The sequence below is a fragment of the Mauremys reevesii genome, linkage group 2 (assembly GCF_016161935.1).
Source record: "Mauremys reevesii isolate NIE-2019 linkage group 2, ASM1616193v1, whole genome shotgun sequence".
Lineage (NCBI taxonomy): Eukaryota > Metazoa > Chordata > Testudines > Geoemydidae > Mauremys > Mauremys reevesii.
In genome coordinates this window covers 13,843,745-13,863,104 of record NC_052624.1, presented here as the reverse complement: position 1 = coordinate 13,863,104, position 19,360 = coordinate 13,843,745, and the positions used below count along the sequence as shown (strand labels likewise).

The following is a 19,360-nucleotide window of genomic DNA, read 5'->3' as shown; positions in this document are numbered from 1 at the left end:
TCACCGAGGGCAAGTCATGCCTGGCTAATCTAATTGCCTTCTATGAGCAGATAACTGGCTCTGTGGATGAGGGGAAAGCAGTGGACAGGTTATCACTTGACTTTAGCAAAGCTTTTGCTATGGTCTCCCACAGTATTCTTGCCAGCAAGTTAAAGTAATATGGGCTGGATGAATGGACTATAAGGTGGATAGAAAGCTGGCTACATCATCGAGCTCAATGTGTAGTGATCAATGGCTCCATGTCTAATTGGCAGCCAGTATCAAGTGGGGTGCCCCAAGGGTCGGTCCTGGGGCTGGTTTTCTTCAATATCTTCATTATTGATCTGGAGGATGGCATGGACTGCACTCTCAGCAAGTTTGCAGATGACACTAAACTGGGAGGAGTGGTAGATATGCTGGAGGGTAGGGATAGTAGGATGAAGAGGGACCTAGACAAATTAGAGGATTGGGCCAAAATAAATCTGATGAGGTTCAACAAGGACGAGTGCAGAGTCCTGCAATTAGGACAGAAGAATCCTATGCACTGCTACAGACTAGGGACCGAGTGACTAGGCAGCAATTCTGCAGAAAAGGATCTAGAGGTTATAGTGGATGAGAAGCTGGACATAAGTCAACAGTGTGCCCTTGTTGCCAAGAAGGCTAACAGAATTTTGGGTTGTATAAGTAGGAACATTGCCAGAAGATCGAGGGATGTAATCATTCCCCTCTATTCAGCACTGGTGAGGCCTCTTCTGGAGTACTGTGTCCAGTTTTGGGCCCCACACTGTAAGAAGGATGTGGAATAATTGGAAAGAGTCCAGCAGAGGACAACAAAAATGATTAGGGGGCTGGAGCACATGATTTATGAGGAGAGGCTGAGGGAACTGGGCGAATTTAGTGTGCAGAAGAGAAGAATGAGGGGGGATTTGATAGCTGCTTTCAACTATCTGAAAGAGGGTTCTAAAGAGGTTGGATCTAGACTATTCTCAGTGGTAGCAGATGACAGAACAAGGAGTAATGGTCTCAAGTTGCAGTGGGGGAGATTTAGGTTGGACATTAGGAAAAACTTTTTCACTAGGAGGGGGGTGAAGCACTGGAATGGGTTACCTAGGGAGGTGGTGGAATCTCCGTTCTTAGAGGTTTTTAAGGTCAGGCTTGACAAAGCCCTGGCTGGGATGATTTAGTTGGGGATTGGTCCTGCTTTGAGCAGGGGGTTGGACTAGATGACCTCCTGAGGCCCCTTCCAACCCTGATATTCTATGGTTTGATGATTCTAGGATGATTCTAGGATAATTGCTACAAAACGAAACAATCGAGTGCATAAAATAGATAAATAAAACAGTTCTTAGTTTGACTCTAGCCCTCTTCCTGACAACCTTTGTATGCTGCTTTGGCCCCAATCCTGCAAACACCTTCATACATGATTAACTGTAAGCAGGTAAGTAGGTTTCAAGAGAGCTACTCCCCTGCATCAAATTAAACTCATTCATAAGTGCTTAGGGTCTTAGATGGTAACCTTTGCAATGCAAGATCTACATCTGCCTTGCATGTCCATAGTATCTAGCATATTGTTGGCATGACCAGAAAACAAATCAATAATGAATAATCAAAATATTCATTGGATTTTTGTGTGTGGAATTTACTAGCTATTAAGCTGATCAGTGAACTGCTTATGATCCTTCAACAAGTTTTAATCCATGTGATCTCATATCGCGTGGCACTGAAATTAATATTCCAAGTAAGATTTCATGTCTACTACATCAATTCCTTACGAATTCCTTGTAATAACATTATTGATGATGGATTGCTGTGGATTTATGTAATTCCACTGGAATTTAGCAATGATATTTATAGCATGAACTAATTCAACAAAACCTGTATCCCCTGTAGCTAATCAATTTCAGCTTGAAAACCAGGTCCTTAGGTCCAGCCAAGTTACTCTCAGCACAGGACCTGAGAGGAACAAAAAAAGGTAGCTATCCTGGTGGTAATCAGGGGCCAGTTTTACCTTGATGTAAATTAGAGAGCTTTCTAATTTGTTCTAATCTGCAGGTTGCTTTAATCTATGCCAGCAGCAATGGCCTCCAAGGAACTGTTCTGCTGTCTGGAGATTACTGGAGTGTGAGCATTCCTCCTACCCCTGATACTTGTGCCAGGGGCAGCATGAGGTGGTGCAGAGCTGGCCATGTCACTGCTGCAGGAGACAGGGTTCCTCTAATCTGGAGAAATCCCCAGCTTCTCTGTTAGAGATTGACATAAAAGGACCTCACCAGGGTCAAAGATCTGTACGTACATTTGCAATTCATAGCCAAACAGGACACGTAAATTCCCATTTAAAACAGCATTGGGGAGTAGGAACATTTCCACATATATCAGACTAACACAGCAAACTATTGATTTTGTCTAAATATTGTATTCTCTTTCTTGTTTTCAGTTATTCCAGTGTAAAATTTTCCCTTCAACAGTTTCTTCAACCTTCATATATCATGGATCTTTCACATACAACCTCATCTCACTTGCACATTCTGCAGCCAGTGTCTCCATTACAGCTATTTCAACTATATTACAATTAATATATTAATTTAAAGCCTAAAATACAAGCATGGCACCATAATGGTTATCTGCTTCACTTGTATCTACTTCAGGGCTAGTTTATGGAGTCTTTGTTAAAAGCCACAACAATTTAGTACTAGCAGATACAATGAACCTGCCTCATTCTGAATTTTTGGTCAAAACTCAGAAATGGAAGAATCGGATAATCAGAAGTAATTGGTAAAGAAATATAGATGGGTTGCAGGGGGAGAGGCTGGGTGGAATGATAGAAAGGGCCCTGAACAGTGAAGGTAAGGAAAAGTGTAGAGAAGTAGATGGCAGGAGAGATTATGGTAAGGAGGGGCTGTGGGAATCTAGAGGGTTGTTATAATGAGAGAGGTAGCAGGAATGGGGAGCAGGACAGAATCAAGAGAGAGATAGCTGGGGCAGTGAGGAACAGAGAGGAAGAGGCAGTCAGGCAGGGTTTGTAAGTGAAGGAAGAAGCTGGATGGCAGATGCAGAGCTGCCACAGATAACTGACGTCACAAGGTGGATGGGTACAAGAGATAAAGGGAAAACGTATAAGAAGTGTGGCTGGTTGAACACTAGACTCAAACTGAAACAGCTAACGGCTGGTGGAGGGGCAGAAGGGAGGAGCCTTTGTGTCTTGTGAGCCAGCTGGTAGGAGGAAAGAGCATGTCAGTTGACGGGAGTAGCATTGTGGGAAAGGAATCTGAATACTGTCCAGCTTTCTAAAATCAGTTCGTTCTCCAGGAACATTGGTCTTTTATAATCATAAGGAATCATAACCCAGGTGGAAATTAATCTGTGAATTGACCCTGATGACATGTTTTACCCTGTTACTTCTACTACAGACAGTTCAGGGAGACTACTGTTTGCTTTGAGAAATAACTGATATGAAGTAGGGGTTTGGATGATATGTTAACGAATTTAATTTTTTCTCTGGTGAAAACCACAGTATTCTTAGTTTTGACTAGAAGGAGACAGCTGTGACAATTAAAATAAGCATTGAGTACAAATATCGTCATGAAGTAAACTTGTAAAGCTGTGCAGCAATTTAAATTGCATTTCTGGACTTACCATCCTACAGAAATTCAGCTGAATACTAACAAGTTCTCTCCACCTGTTTCATGTGTGTTTGACTATTACAGAGATCTATGGATGAAAAGTTCTATGCAACTACTCAGCAATTATGTTATTACTAAATACTCGCACGTAGACAAAGTGCCAACCTTAACTAGGAGAACAGGCTACTTTGGATTGTTTGTCTCACTTCCTAGTCATAGTGAAATTAGCAGATCCTTACCTTCTGGAAAACAGTTATCAGGTTCTTTTAAGCCTTCAGCCAGTTCAGGGATCTGTTTCAGAAGGTCCTCAGGATTTGTCAGATCCACTGTGCTGCCTTCAGAACAGCTGATGTCATCCAGGTGCTATGCAAGAGAAGACAATGTATCATTTTTTGTTCAAAGTAGTCACTGTGCTTTAAAATAAACTGAATGCTCTTCTTTCTACATTCTGTTGCATACCAGAAGCAACTACAACAGTACGCTGTCATCATCAGGAGGGTGCTCTCTGCTGGTTGGGAAGGAAACTGCAGCCCTCGGCTCATTGGGAAGGGTGCTCTGTACACTGCAGCCCAGGCTGGCTTGAGTTGGTTAATTTCAGCAGAGCTTTGCCTTTCTTGCCAGCCTGATTTGAGCCGACAGGTTAGTGAAAGGGAGAGCCCCGAACCAGGGGGAAGAGGGCATTCACCTGACCTGAGCTTGGCACTGCAGGGAACCAAGAAAGGAGATTTAAAAACAAAAATCTGCTAGCCGGACCCCTTCCCTGTTTCCAGGGTTTAATTTCTGAAAACAGCTGGACAGGTAACCCCAGGCCAAGCCAGGGGAAGGAGTAAAGGAGAAACAAAGTCAAGCTAGCTCCATCTTTGATCCTGTAGTAAGGGCTTCATCCCTGGAGGCACAATGCTCCCACTCCCTGCCCCATTGGGGCACGTGGCCCTGTCTCATCCCACCCCACCTGGCATCCATGCGGCTCTCTTCACTGGCTAACCTGCCTCGCCTGCCCAGCCCACTTCATTAGCCATCTTCCCCTGCATCACAGCGTGTGCTACCTACTATGGAATGGCGAGAAAGAACACATTTGTGTAAAAACAAGCCCTGGCTAATGTGCTGCTCTCTCCAAAGTGTGCCAGGCTTTAGCAACATATTTAATTAGCCTCCACAAACTTCTTTTCCTCACCTGCAGATTATAGTGATCTCACCCCATGAAGCCCTGGAATGTGATTCCTTCTGAGAACATGATCATTTGAGATGTAATGACATTGACTTGGTATACAACAGAATGGAGTAAGAAGAGCATAGAATGAATTTTATTAACACTATTGAGCTGCTTGTGAATGATTTTGTAACTATACATATTGGTGACTTCTTTCTCTGAATGTCACTGTAATTGGCAGAGAAAGTCACTAGATTTGTCACTGGCCACTTTGACACTTACTTTCTTGCTAGGGAAACCAAAAAGTCACTAAATCTAGTGACAAAATAGCTAAGTTGGCAACATTCCAGTGGAATGGACTTTCTCTCCTGAAATATCTCCATGTCAATTTAAAGCCAAAGCTAGATTTAAAGATATTAGATTAATCACTGTAATAAAACTTGCATATGAGAATGATTCCAACTTTTCTTGAATTAAGTGCATCTAGTTCTCAAACGCAGACAGGCCTTAAAACATTTCACTAGTTAGAGCTGAAAACAATTAAAACCAGAGTGCCTCACCTGGGGAAAAAGTGAGCGAGAGAGAGAGACAGACAGGGAAATGAAAATATAGTTTATTCAGAGTCCTATTTGGTTGAACTCTACAAATTTCGGTTCAGAATGAAAGTACCATAAAATGCCCTTGATAATTTACACAAATTAGAACATGTAATCACATGAAATATAATGTATTCTCCACTGGCAAAGACTTCCTTGTATTCCAGCATATTTCACACTTCACACCACTAGAGATGTGTGAATAATTCATAACAAATTATTTATTCAGTGAATTCTGCCACTTTTTCTGTTTCCAAATTGCTGATGAACAATTTGTGATTTTCTTGAATATGTTCCTTATTCAAAATTATTCTCCAAAGACTTGTGTAAATAATCATGGGATTTTATTTTTTACTTTTTGTGAGCAATTCATTTAAAATACTCTGTATTTGAAATCTGAGCTGTTTTGATTGGACATATAGACAACATTGTATGTGTCCACTCCCTGACTAGAGGAGTATAACCCTTAGATATTCAGCTTGGAAAATTGTTTTTAAGATTACATATACAAAATTCATTTAATGTGTTTTGAAATTATACAGAAAAAAGACTGGACACACCACAATGGTCCCTGAAACCATTTTCTGGGACAAAACATTTTTGGTAATTCAGATGTCAAGTAGACAATGTTAATTTTATAGATAATGTTTCTGAATCAAAGGCAACTCAGAACCCAGCTTCTCTTCCTAATAAAATTTTTAATTAATATTTATAAATACAGCATTTTGCCATTTCCATTCATAGAGATCCAACTATTCCACCCTTAACCAATGAGACAGAATACTTCAAGCTAAATATAACTGAGCCGCGTACATTTATCAGTCATGTTATAATGCAAGTATTAATAAAAAATGGAACTATGATGAACACCTACATGGCTAAGATATCTGAGGGCATCCCAATACTTAAAGAAAGAGTTCTTGTGCTTTAAACACAAAATAGAATAATAAAGATAAAATTTATTGTACAACATTATTTTAGAGTCATTATCTTTATTAGATTCCAAAAAACTGAAACAGAACATACAGAGATTGGTGATCTCATGTTAGGTAAAAACATGGTGTTACCTCCTCTTGTCCTTGTGATGATTCATCCCTTTGTTTACATACGTTAAACTCACTTAAGTCTTCAGAAAAAACCTCAGATCCTTTACTCCAAACTCCTGGGCTTTTACATTGCTCTCCCCTCTGTCTCAGGTGGTTTTCCTGCTGAAGAAAGAACAGGAGTACTTGTGGCACCTTAGAGACTAACAAATTTATTTGAGCATAAGCTTTCGTGGGCTACAGCCCACTTCTTCGGATGCTGAAAATAAACTAAGATGGGTTTATTTTATTTTCTCTTTTCTTTTTTGTGGCAGAGGGACAGGGCCGCCCAGAGGATTCCGGGGGCCCGGGGTCTTCGGTGGCGGGGGGCCCTTCCGTTCCGGGACCCGCCACCGAAGTGCCCCGAAGACCCGCAGCGGACCCCCCCCCGCCACCGAATTACCGCCAAAGCCGGACCAGCCGCCGAAGTGCAGCCTGGTCTTCGGCGATAATTCGGCAGAGGGGGGCCCCCACCGCGGGTCTTCAGGGCACTTCGGTGGCGGGTCCCGGAAGGGAAGGGCCCCCCGCCGCCGAATTACCGCCGAAGACCGAGCTGGACTTCGGCGGCGGGTCCCGCTCTGTCTTCGGCGGTAATTCGCCAGCGGGGGGGTCCTTCCACCCCGGAGCGGAAGGACCCCCCGCCGACGAAGACCGGGAGCGGAGAAACTCCGGCGCCCGGCCCCGCAAGAGTTTTCCGGGCCCCCCAGAGGGAGTGAAGGACCCCGCTCCGGGGCCCCCGAAAAACTCTGGTGGGGGCCCTGGCGGGACCCGGGGCCTGGGGCAAATTGCCCCTCTTGCCCCCCCCCTCTGGGCGGCCCTGCAGAGGGATGGCACACTTAATTTTAAAGTAGAACACTGCAAATGGAACAGAAAGCACCCTGAACTGCTCACTTATAATCTTAATCTTTACAGAGAGATACAAAGTGGGAAAAAGCAACAAAGAGTCCTGTGGCATCTTGTAGACTAACAGATAAGACTAACAGCATAAGCTTTCATGGGTGAATATGAAGTGGGTATTCACCTACGAAATCTCATGCTCCAATACATCTGTTAGTCTACAAGGTGCCACAGGACTCTTTGCCACTTTTTACAGATCCAGACTAACACAGCTACTTTTCTGAAAGTGGGAAAAGTTTGCGTTGGTTACCTAAAATAAATTAAGGCCTGATCCAAAGCCCACTGAAATCAATGGGAATCTTTGCATCAGAGCCAAGTGAAGAACTCAGGACCTGAAGGGGAGATTTTAGATTCCTAGTCAGTCATGACTTCTGTGACGTTCTCATAGGTACCCAGGATTCTGAGGCACTTCACTACCACATACCCTTAGCAAGAGAAAGCCTTGTCAGTCCCTGCTGTGGGTCAGCTCACCAACTCCACTGCCCACAGGCAACCCAAGCATTGCCCTCTACACCTATGCAGGCCCCACAGTCTCTCTCTGGTTTAGCAATAGGCACCCTCCAACTCCCAAACCCTTCCAGTATCTCCCTGGAGTGTCCAGCCCTGCTCCACTGCACACTTGCTGTATTCACAGATTTACAGCTCCCAAAGATGCATTACACAGAAGGGTATCAGAGGGGTAGCCGTGTTAGTCTGGATCTGTAAAAGCAGCAAAGCATCCTGTGGCACCTTATAGACTAACTGATGTTTTGCAGCATGAGCTTTTGTGGGTGAATACCCACTTCTTCGGGTGCAAGACAGAAGATTCACCAGTTATACCTCAGATCACAACTCTGTTTAATGCTCAGCACTTAGATACATTCATAGTGAAAACCAATAAAAGTTTATTCAACAAAGTATAGAGCTTGAAGTGATAGCAAGCTGAAGTATTAGAAACACATGGTTACATATAAAAGAGAATCATTACACGTGTTCTAGAACCTAGACTTACCGAACTAGTTACTTTCATACCTTATAGAGCAATGCCTACCCAAAATCCTTCCAGCATTTTACCACCAGAAATGGCTGTGATCTGTTCATGAGACAAGTCTTGCTGTCAGATTGCCTCCGAGGGGAAAGATGCAGGGTATACCTCTGCACCTCCAATTGCATCCCACCATCCATTGTTTTTTACTCCTGAACAGGATTCCCCGCTACTGTTTATTTTTCCCTGAAAATTTTCTCTTTTGAAGATTTTGCAATCTCTTCATTAGCATTTGACTCAGTATACAAACAGGTATCCACTGTGAGACATGCAATGCCCAATACACACATGATCAGACAGAGAGATAAATGTCATTACTTGCTGCATGAAAGAAACATTCCTGAGATATACCACCACTGGGTTACCTGCCTTGAGAACTTAATTTTCAGTACAGACACATAACTTCTTAAATATTATCAGTGCACACTTTTTCCAGTGATTATGATGTCTAGAAACATCACATGCCACCATTTAGTGAATCATTATGCATATAACTGACCCAAGGGATCCCTGTAAAAACTCTATGAGCCACCTATGCCCTTTGCCAGTAGGCATCCAGACATCCCTATGGATCACAACTCCATAGTTAAAGGGGAACTGCAAAAATTCAGACAAACTTAAAAATGTGTTTCTATGCACTATAATATAATAAATATAACTTTGAAAGAGCCATTCCATTCTTAACCCATCCAACTTTTTGCTGAGATGGCAGAAGAGAAAGAGAGGTCTCCTTGTTACAAGTTCACAGCTTGAGCCCTTGACACTATTTCCTCTCTGCCTGATTACTGATACCAAACATAGATTTCAAGGTCAGAATGAACCAATGTGATCAGCTAGTATAAATTCATCCATAACTCGGGCCGTAGAATTTCCCCCAGTAATTCCTGCATTAAGCCCAACACCTTGTGATCTGTATTTCACAAAGACATCCAATCTTGATTTAAAGACTCCAAGTGATGGAGAATTTACCCAATCTTTGGTAAATTCTTCTAATGGTTGATCACCCTAACTTTAAAAAATCTAAACCTTATTTCCAGTTGGAAATAAACTTGAATAAATAAACTTCCTGCAGCTGGATCATGCTTTACCTTTGTCTGCTAAATTAAAAACCCCATTAGTATCAAACATATTCTCCCTGTATATGCTTCTTACCTGTCTACTGTACTCAGTTTCTGAGAATGTGGTTGGCTTATCATCTTCTTCATAATCCCCACTATCAGAATCTGCCTCAGCAATAGGGACACAGACAAACATGTTGGGGTTGGTGATAAAATTTTCAAGAATGCTAACTGAGCATTTGTCCCCATTTTTCTCAGTCCCATTGTTACTGTGATTTTCTTTACAAATTTTCCCTTCTTTCCCAGCCTCCACACATGTGTTGTTGGCAGCCAATTTCTTTTTCTTTTTGGCAGCTTTCTTTGGATGCTGGCACTGTCCACAACAGTAATTCCATGTTGCATGTTTCACCAGATGAAGTCCCCTGTGGATCCGAGCAAATGCAATCTTAAGGTTGTTCATCTCTCCATCATCTTCGGGTGCTTGGAGGTTGTCAGCACTGAATGAGTTCAGAAGTAGTGCAATGAACAGGTTGAGAACCTGAATATAATTGAAATAAAAAGAAATTCATGGCAATATAATTTTGAAATGTAAATAATGGCTTGAAGATTAGCCAGTTTCAAAACAATTTGTTCTTAATGCACCAACCTTAACAAGACAAAATGAAATGATTGTTTAGCAAATTATTTTTCATGCAGCATATTTGTCTCTCACAAAAGTATATGTTTCCATGATCCTCAAATTAAAATAAAGTAGATTTTGTGTAGCATATTGCCAATACAGGGATATGTATAAAAATCACACAATTTAACTGAAACACAAAAAAGATTAATTTAAAAAATTGGTGTATCACAGTACACCATCAATCCCACAAGGAGGAGACAATTACATAAAATTACAGATACACTAATTACGGGGGTGCTGTTCCTTTAACAGGACAAGATTGTTAAAACGGTGTTGGAGAGATTTGTGCAATAGAGCTATCAGCCTGGATTTTAGGGTAAGGGAACAGTCTGGGCCTACTACAGGATAATGAAGGTCTGATACTAGTCTCATAACAGTTTTACCTAGGTGTAATTACACCAGACCTGAGTGGAGCTGCTTCTGATTTGCATGGATATGAGATCAGAATCAGGCTCAGTGTGTCTATCAACTTTGTAGCATTGTAATGAAGAATATTCTAGCACTTACTCCCCTTAGGCAGAGTCAATTTGATTGCAGGTGGCACTATAAAATGTATATCCAGTTAGATGTTGAATATATTGCTCCAAATATAGTGCTGGAGGAGGTTGAATCAGCAGTTATAGAATCATGTTTTTTTCTCCAGGGTTTTCCAGAGGAGGGGACCAGAAATTTGGGAGGAAAACCTATTTCTATATTCATTTTAAGATAAAAGAGGGATGAAATGGATACTTACCTTAAAGTAACTGTGGTTCTTTGAGATGAGCTGTCTATATACATTCCACGGATGGTGTGCACATGCCCTTTGCACTCAAATCTAGATTCTTTTGGCCACTTTGTTCTCATGCCTCCAAATGAGGGCATAAAGTGTGGGGCGACCCCAACTGCCCCGCAATTCCTTCGCCAATACAGAATTCTAATGTTATAAGACTGTTGTAGCAGGGAAGGTGGGAGAGGAAAAAATGGAAACACTATTCTGATCTTATCTCTAATCATTAAGGTAATGTCTAACTATTTACAAAGACTGATACGGCCACACAGTGAGTGAAAAGACTCAGATATTGCAGGGTTCTGACTCTGAGCCGGGGTGGTGAGAAGGAACTGAGTGGTGCTTGGGGTCACCCTGCCCTTTATGCCTTTCGCTTGGAGGCACAAAGACACTCAGGACGAAGGCATGGTCCCCAACAGACACTGCTGGCCAAAAGAATCTGAACTTGACTGCACAGGGCACAGGCACACCATCAATGGAATGTATATGGACAAGCCGTGGAAGTTGTAGTATGGGTTTGAAGGGAGATTTTTTAAAATGGGATTCTTGAAAAAAGGTGTTGAAACAAAAGGGAATTTCATTTATGAAGGTCTGACTAAAAGATCACTGAATTCAACAGATGTCTTTCCATCGATTTCAGGTTTGGGTCAGGTTTTAGAGAAGTCTGAGCAAATTGAGAGAACAGAGAAGTAAAAGTCCTTTAAAGTCATTGGTAAGCCTTGAATTACAGCTGTGGCAGAATGTTTTGCGTTAAAATCCTGATGCAGATCTGGTGCTGCCGGTATTTTAAGAAAAAGCTCCCACAATACTTTCTTCTTTGGTGTCATGTCCCAGGAATATGTGTGTGGGGCTCAGAGTGGAGGGGTAATGGACTGGTGAATCTTACATTTGTCATCCCATTTAGACAAATATGGATTTTTTCATAACCAGGCACTCATCCTGTGGGCCAAAGGAATGTTGTTATCCTCATTTTACAGATGGGGAAACTCTGTTTGGGTTTGTTTACAGATGGAGAGGCACAGAGATGGAGTGACTTTGTTAAGTCCACACAATGAGATAGCAGAAGAGCAAAATATAGAATCCAAAAATCTAACAACATGTTCCTGTGAAACATCACTTGTAAAACAGTAAGAAGGCAGGAACAAAATAGAGGATCAGGAGACATTCAACATGTGGAAGTGGGGGAGGGCAACCACCTTTCCACTGCTAGATCTAGTGGTTACCTAGTGAAACTGTATGAGATTTTGACCTCAAAGGGAACTGCCCCCAACAGTGCATCCCCAGCAAATGTCTTCAGCAAAGGGAGGATGGGGACTCTAGAAGACCAGACTGTGAAATTTCCCCAAGGTCAGGACAGACACTCAAAGGACTAGAAGAGACTTCCTTAGGGAACTGTGTCTACCTGATTCTGACATCTCTGCGGGGAACCTTCTCTGCAAAGGTAAGAAGTTGTGGAAGGTGAGATGCTATTGACTAGGAAGGGACAAAGAGCGATTAGTTTATGATGTTAGTGAATTCCCAGCTGAGCTTTCGTAAGCTAAATGTGATATGTATATAGGGCCTGATTTTTAAAAAATGTGCAGACTGAAAACCATGCCAACTTAAAATTTCACAGCAACTCCAGTGATATAACTCAGATCCTCTTACTCTACAATGACAGATGCCACTGAAGTTAAAACTGAATCTTTGTAACCAGTAAGGGACCAAAGACACACAGATGATGAGTTCTTGATTTAATTCAGTAAATACACACCAGCCTGTTCATTATAGTAGTGCCCTTCTATAGCACCTTTCATCTCAGGCTCTCAAAGCTCTTGAGAAACATTAATTCATCTTCCAACATCCCAGTGAGCTATAGGGACAGTACATATCATTCCCATTGTATAGTTAGGGAAACCAAGGGAGATAGAGACTAGGTGACATTGGGCAAGATACAGTGTGAATCAGTGATTCACCTAGAAATAGAATCCAAATCTCCTGTCTCCTTGCCTTCATTCAGCACTAAATCACAATCATAAGATGTGTTGAGTAGGGTGGCGGCAGTGGGATAGGGATTTGGAGTAGCAGGATATGCTGGGGGACAGGCCTGGGACACAATGGAAGGGTTCTGTGTTTTGTGCAGTGAGAAGGGAACACTCATAATTGGAACATCAGGGAATGCTGCAAGACTAGTTTGATTTAGTATCACTGGACTTGTATACATGAACAGTTAGTTCACATCAAGCTGGGGTGTAAATCTACCCCACATTAGATTGCTGCTCTTTAAATGTCCATGTGGACCATGTAACTGCATACTAAAAGGTCCATAGTGAGCTTTGATCTAGCCTGCTTTGAACAGAATAAATGTTCTTGTAGACGAGTCCATTGATTCTACTTCTGTGACTTTCTCCAAACTCTCCCCTGATAAAGTGCCAGTTCTGGATGAAACTTTGATTCAGGAAACCCAGCAGCAGAGGAAGAGCAACAGGATTCAGATATAAACCCTCTCTCAAAGAGGTTGGCAGGTTCAGGCCAGCTGCTGGCAGCTAGTCTCCTAGGCCTTGTCTACACTACAAGACTATTTCGAATCAACTTAGTTCGAATTTGTGGATTCGACCTTATGAAGTCGAATTTGTGTATCCATACTAAATACACTAATTCGAATTTCTGAGTCCACATTAACGGGGCCAGCGTCGACTTTGGAAGCGGTGCACTGTGGGAAGCTATCCCACAGTTCCCGCAGTCCCCGCTGCCCATTGGAATGCTGGGTAGAGCCCCCAATGCCTGCTGGGGGAAAAAATGTGTCGAGGGTGGTTTTGGGTAACTGTCGTCATTGAACCGTCAATCACGCCCTCACTCCCTCCCTCCCTGAAAGCGCCTGCGGGCAATCTGTTCGTGCACTTTTCTGGTCAGTGACAGCGTGGACGCCACAGCACTGCAAGCATGGAGCCCACTGCGATCCTCGCCGTTTTCTCCTCCTCGCACTTTATCGTCCACCTCTTCCACATTCAGCTGCTGAGAAATTGGGCTACTTTTCAATGGTTCTGCAAGCACTGGGGGACCATAGGGGACGTTTTACCAACATGAACGTCGGATGGCCGGGCAAGGTTCCTGATGCGTGTGTTCTCAGGAACTGTGGGCTGCTCAGATGCCTGTTGGAAGGTAGTTTCTTCCCGTACCACGAAATAACTGTTGTGGATGTGCATTTGCCATTTGTCTTGCATCCGAAGAAGTGGGTATTCACCCACGAAAGCTCATGCTGCAAAACGTCTGTTAGTCTATAAGGTGCCACAGGATTCTTTGTTGCATTTGCCTATAGTGATCCTCGGTGACCCAGCCTGCCCGCTAATGCACTTGCTCATGAAGCCCTATACAGGCGCCTGGGACAGTGACAAGGAACTCTTTAAATACCAGCGAGCAGCGAGCAGCGTGACCTGTGACTGTTCAGTTTCTTTACAGAGAAGCTGAACCTGCCCCTGTTTCTTTACCCAGTTACTGTTGACTCTCCTCTTCGGTTAAATACCCCGTTCTCCCCGTTTCCCCCACTTCCAAGACACGTGTAAAAATAAAATACATGTCACACTGTTACTGAGGAGAGGTTTCTTTATTCATGACTTTTCGTTAAAGGGTTGAAACTGGAACGCAGACTGTGGTGGGTAGGGTGTGCGCTGATGTAAAGACCGCCTCTAAACTCAAGGAATGACAGGCTCCTGCTCCTACAGCGGTCCGCATTGCCGGACTGCTTGTTTCAACGGAGCCTGCCATCCCTCCTTTTTGGGATTCTGTGTGCGGGGGGCTATGTGGCCTTGTGGCGGAGGAGGACGGATACAGATTCCTCTGCTGCGTGACTCAGCGGTCCAGGACAAGGACCGCTGTATAAGATCTGTAACCACCCTCCCCCGCTAAAAAGTCACATCCCCACCGCCCACACAGAACCTGGAAACCACCTCCCATACCGACCATGGTGCCTACTGACTGCACTGTGTGTGTGACCCGCTGCTGATCCGGTCCCCGTGTCTGTACCCTGGGAAAGGTGCCTGTCCTATGCAATTAGCAACGCACTTCCCCACGCACCCCATTCAAACACAGTCTTCAGTGAAAAAACATGACGGAAACAGTACTTAACAGCAAAGTATTTTTATTACTTAAGTACACAGTTATGGGATGGGACTGGGATTGGGACTTGTTTGAGTCCGGAAGGGAAGGACTTATGCAAATGTAGGGTATGAGAGCTTTTGGTTACTTGAGCACTCTGCTGGGGTGCAGTGACAATATTCACGGCCCAGGGCGGGCATCCTCCTGGTTATTTAGGGTGAGGGGGGTATGTGACTTTGTGGCGGGGGAGGGTGGTTGCAGAGATACTGCCGGGGGCTCTGTCCTGCAGCGGTCCTGCAGAACATACACAAGTCGCCGGAGCGTGTCCGTTTGCTCCCTCACTAGTACAAGCATTGCTTGAGTCACCTGCTTGTGTTCCTCACGCCACCTCTCCTCCCATTCGCTGTGTGAGCGCTGGTACAGAGAGACTTTCTCCCTCCACTGCCTCTGCTGGTCCGCCTCGGCTAGGTAGCAGCCCACACATTCATCGAAAATCGTGTCCCTTGTCTTTTTCTTTTGCCGCCTAATCTTCGCCAGCCTCTGCGAGGGGGATGCTGTGGAAGGTCTGGAGACAGTGGAAGCTGTGAGATGGGAAACAGTTAGTGAATTCCTTGCAAAGATACTTTTTTGCGAACAATTAACTGAGTTTAGGCTGTCTCTGTGAATTTTTTGTTGAGACCCCTGTGCCTGCTGTTGCACAAATCATTTGCGCGGTGGATTCTGGGTAAATGTCGCCAGTCATTCCTTCCTCCGGGAAAGCAATGGCAGACAATCATTTCGAGCACCTTTTCCATGAAATGCCCTGGCACACGCCATAGCGTGGCAACAATGGACCCTATTTTGCCTTTTGTGTATGTCACCGTATGTGTACTAGATGCCGCTGACAGAGGCGGACCAGCAGCGCTACACAGCAGCATGCTTTTGCTTTTGCATGACAGCAGCGATGGTTACCAGGCATACTGTACCGTCTACCATACCATGAACTGGTAAGAAGACGGTAATAAGATGGTCATGGTTACCTGTCCTTTTGCACTGCGCCATTTGGTGCTGTCATAAGTGCCCCTGGCCGATCAGCCAGGGGCGCAAAAGCAAAATTTGGGAATGACTCCCCGAGTCAATCCCTCCTTTTTGGGTATCTAAAAATAGAATCAGTCCTACCTAGAATATGGGCAACTGTACTAGAGAACCACTGTATCATAGAACCAGAGAGCACAGCTGCTCTCTGTCCAATCATGCATAAATTTTGAGCTGAATGCTATTCACAGGGTGTGCTCCTGAAACAACCCCAGCTGTTCATTCCGTTCTTCCCCCAGCCTTCCTGGGTTCCAATACCATTGTCCCCACTTGTGTGATGAAGTAATATAGAATGCATGAATAAGACACAGGTAGTCGTTTGTGAGAAATGAGTGGAAGGAAGCCTCCAGCTGCAATGATAGTCCAGAGATGACATTAAGGGGTGTGGAGGAGGGAGCCAATCATCCCTCTGCTAGTCCAGGGGCAATTGAATCTTTTCTTTACAATGAAGGGTGGGGGCTGATGGAGCTCAGCCCCCTGTTGCAATGATGAGGACGGTTACCAGCCATACTGCACCATCTACCATGAAAAATTAGGACCAGGCGACCTTGATCGACCTGTCCCAAGCAAGTTGGTATGGTTACCAGTCCTTTTGCACTGCCCCATGTGCCAATAGGCTGATGATGAGGATGGGTAGCAGTCCTATTGTACCATCAGCCACCCATGGCGGGGTGGGAGGAAGGATGTTGTTGTTGAGTGCTGCAGCAGCGCGTCTATCTGCAGCATTCAGTACAGATACGGTGACATGTAAAAGAGTCAACAGAGGATTGTTTTCCCTTTAACTTCTGGGGGTCGGGGGGGGTGCGTAAATTGCCGAGCTATGCCCCGACCCACCGCGGACACTGTGTTTGACCCTAGAAGCATTTGGAGATCAGCCAAGAATGCAAATGCTTTTCGGAGACAGCAGGAACTGTGGGATACCTTGCGTCCTCGTTCCCCCCTCCCTCCATGAGCGTCCATTTGATTCTTTGGCTTTCCGTTACGCTCATCACGCAGCTGCGTGCTGAGTCTGTGCTATGCCGTCTGTCCGTTTATTTATTAAAAATACTTTGGACCAGGCGTAACGTAACAGTTCTTCCCCTACTTAGATGCAGGAGTCTCCGAGCGAGATAACCGTGAGGACGGGCACTGAAGGAGAGAGAGCGCATGCTGCGTGAAATCTAGCACGAACCACGGACCTATGCAGCCGTGCTCTGGGAGGCAGTGCTCCCTGAATACCGCATGAAAGCCTCGCGCGGAAAAGTGTGCTATCACGGAGCACCCAATAAGGCAGCTCTCCCCAGGAACCTCCTGCTGATGCTTATCGATTAACGACAGGAGAGCTTCGTGGAGATCTCCCAGGAGGATTTCTGTTCTATCACCATATATACAGAGACCTCCTTTTCACACACTTCATATTCCTGTTATATTAAGAATAAAAATTAACATGGTTAAAGCACTTACCGACTGCTCCTACCCCTGATTCAGGATCTGGGTTCATGGCCGGGGAGGGTTGGTAGGGGATCTCCGTGACGGTGATGAAGAGATCCTGGCTGTCGGGGAAAGCAGTATTGTAAGCGCTGTCGCCTGCCTCGTCCTCCACAAACCCTTCCTCATCTTCCCCGTCCGTGAACATCGTCGAGGAACTGTCCGTCGACACTGTCCCATCATCAGAGTCCATGGTCACTGGTGGGGCAGTGGTGGCAGGCTCCGTAGCATCCGTTGGCCGCTTTGATTTTTTGGTAGGCTTGTCTGGGGTCCTTGATTTTCACGCGGCACTGCGTTGCATGACGGCTGTATCCTCTGTCTGTATCATGGCTTTGGAGACCTTCTCGTAGGTCTTTGCATTCCGTTTGTTGGAGCGCAGCTCCGAAAGCACAGACTACTCGCCCCCCACACCGATCAGATCGAAGAGTTCCCGGTCAGTCTATGCCGGGTCCCTCTTTCTATTCAGAGATTACATGAACTCCTCTGCTGGAGAGCTCTGCATTGCTGCCGGTGCTGCTGAGCTCGCCCCGATGTCCAACCACAAAATGAGATTCTAACTGTCCAGAAAGGAAAAGGAATTCAAATTTTCCCGGGTCGTTTCCTGTGTGGCTGGTCAGAGCATCGAAGCTCGGACTGCTGTCCAGAGCGTCAACAGAGTGGTGCACTGTGGGATAGCTCCCGGAGCTACTAAGTTCGATTTCCATCCACACCTAGCCTAATTCGAACTAGCCATGTCGAATTTAGCGTTACTCCACCTGTCGGGGTGGAGTACCAAATTCGAACTAAAGAGCCCTCTAGTTCGAATTAAATGGCTTCCTGGTGTGGACGGTTGAGCGGTTAGTTCGAATTAACGCTGCTAAATTCGATTTAAAGTCCTAGTGTAGACCAGGCCCTAGGGTGGTTGTCCCAGTGTCCAACTACATCACTGTATGTGGACTGTTTGGTTCTTTTGTCATAAGATCAAGGTTGTAGGAGTCCATGATCATTTATGATGCTTCGTATTGGACAAGACAGTTATGCCCAGATGGCTACCCCTTCTCCTGCCACATAAAGTTTTTGACAGCTTTAAATTGTTTTGTTTTATTGCACTAAGCTTCTTACTATAAGAGATGACTGCCAGCTCCAACTTACAATTTTAAAATAACACATATAATGAGAATCTTTGGTCCTGAGACTCTTATCATTTGCACCAGTGTAACTCTGTTAACTCAGATTGAGGTACTCCGGATTTATACTGGTGTAAGCAAGAGAAGAATTGGATCTTGTACCCCATGAGTTTTTCACTGTATATATTTAATTTTGCATTGTGTTTTGAAGTCTGAGACTGTAGGGGGGGTGCCATGTAAACATCACAAGCTGATGTTTTTGATTAACTCTGAATGTCCTGGGTTTGTAACGTTTGTTTTAGGAGTAATTACAAACATCCCTGTAATGTTTGGTACCCTTAAGCTACTCTTATGTGCTTTCAACCTTAACTCCAAATGAACTTAATTTTTGTGTGGGAATAATAAAAATATTCAAATCTTAACTTTAAAAAAAAAGATTCCACTGATACACAGAAAGCAAGTTGGCAATGAAAATGTCATCTCAGAGTTAATGGGCCAGCATTCCCTTTTATGTATGCTACTTATACAATAGTGTAATTACACCGATTTCCATGTAGTCACTCCTGATTTAGCCTAGTGTAAAAGAGAGGAGAAGTAGAGCCAATGTCTGGCATCTAAAGAGACCTAAATTATGAGCCTGCATTGAGCTATGTACCGGCAGAATTCTGATTTCAGTGTGGCTACATATGGGTCCAGGGTCTGATTGCAAATAACGCGGTGCAGACACAAGTTTTGATAATTATACGCTTCGTGGTAATTTACACCAAACTCCTGATAAGAAAATT

The 19,360-nt window shown here is 44.2% G+C and overlaps 1 protein-coding gene across 12 annotated transcripts in view; it reads right to left on the bottom strand.

Annotated features, from left to right (window-relative positions):
- Window positions 1–19,360, bottom strand: part of LOC120397525 (sodium channel protein type 5 subunit alpha-like) — a 96,140-nt gene that overhangs the window by 38,208 nt on the left and 38,572 nt on the right. For 10 of the 12 annotated variants that reach the window (XM_039523475.1, XM_039523474.1, XM_039523482.1 and 7 more), the window contains 3 exons: window positions 9,501–9,944; window positions 6,413–6,553; window positions 3,839–3,962 (listed from right to left, as the gene is read on the bottom strand). In XM_039523475.1, coding sequence (XP_039379409.1) covers window positions 3,839–3,962; window positions 6,413–6,553; window positions 9,501–9,944 — 709 coding nt within the window. The remainder of the gene's footprint in view (window positions 1–3,838; window positions 3,963–6,412; window positions 6,554–9,500; window positions 9,945–19,360) is intronic. The other 2 variants (XM_039523478.1, XM_039523480.1) reach the window with 1 other exon arrangement.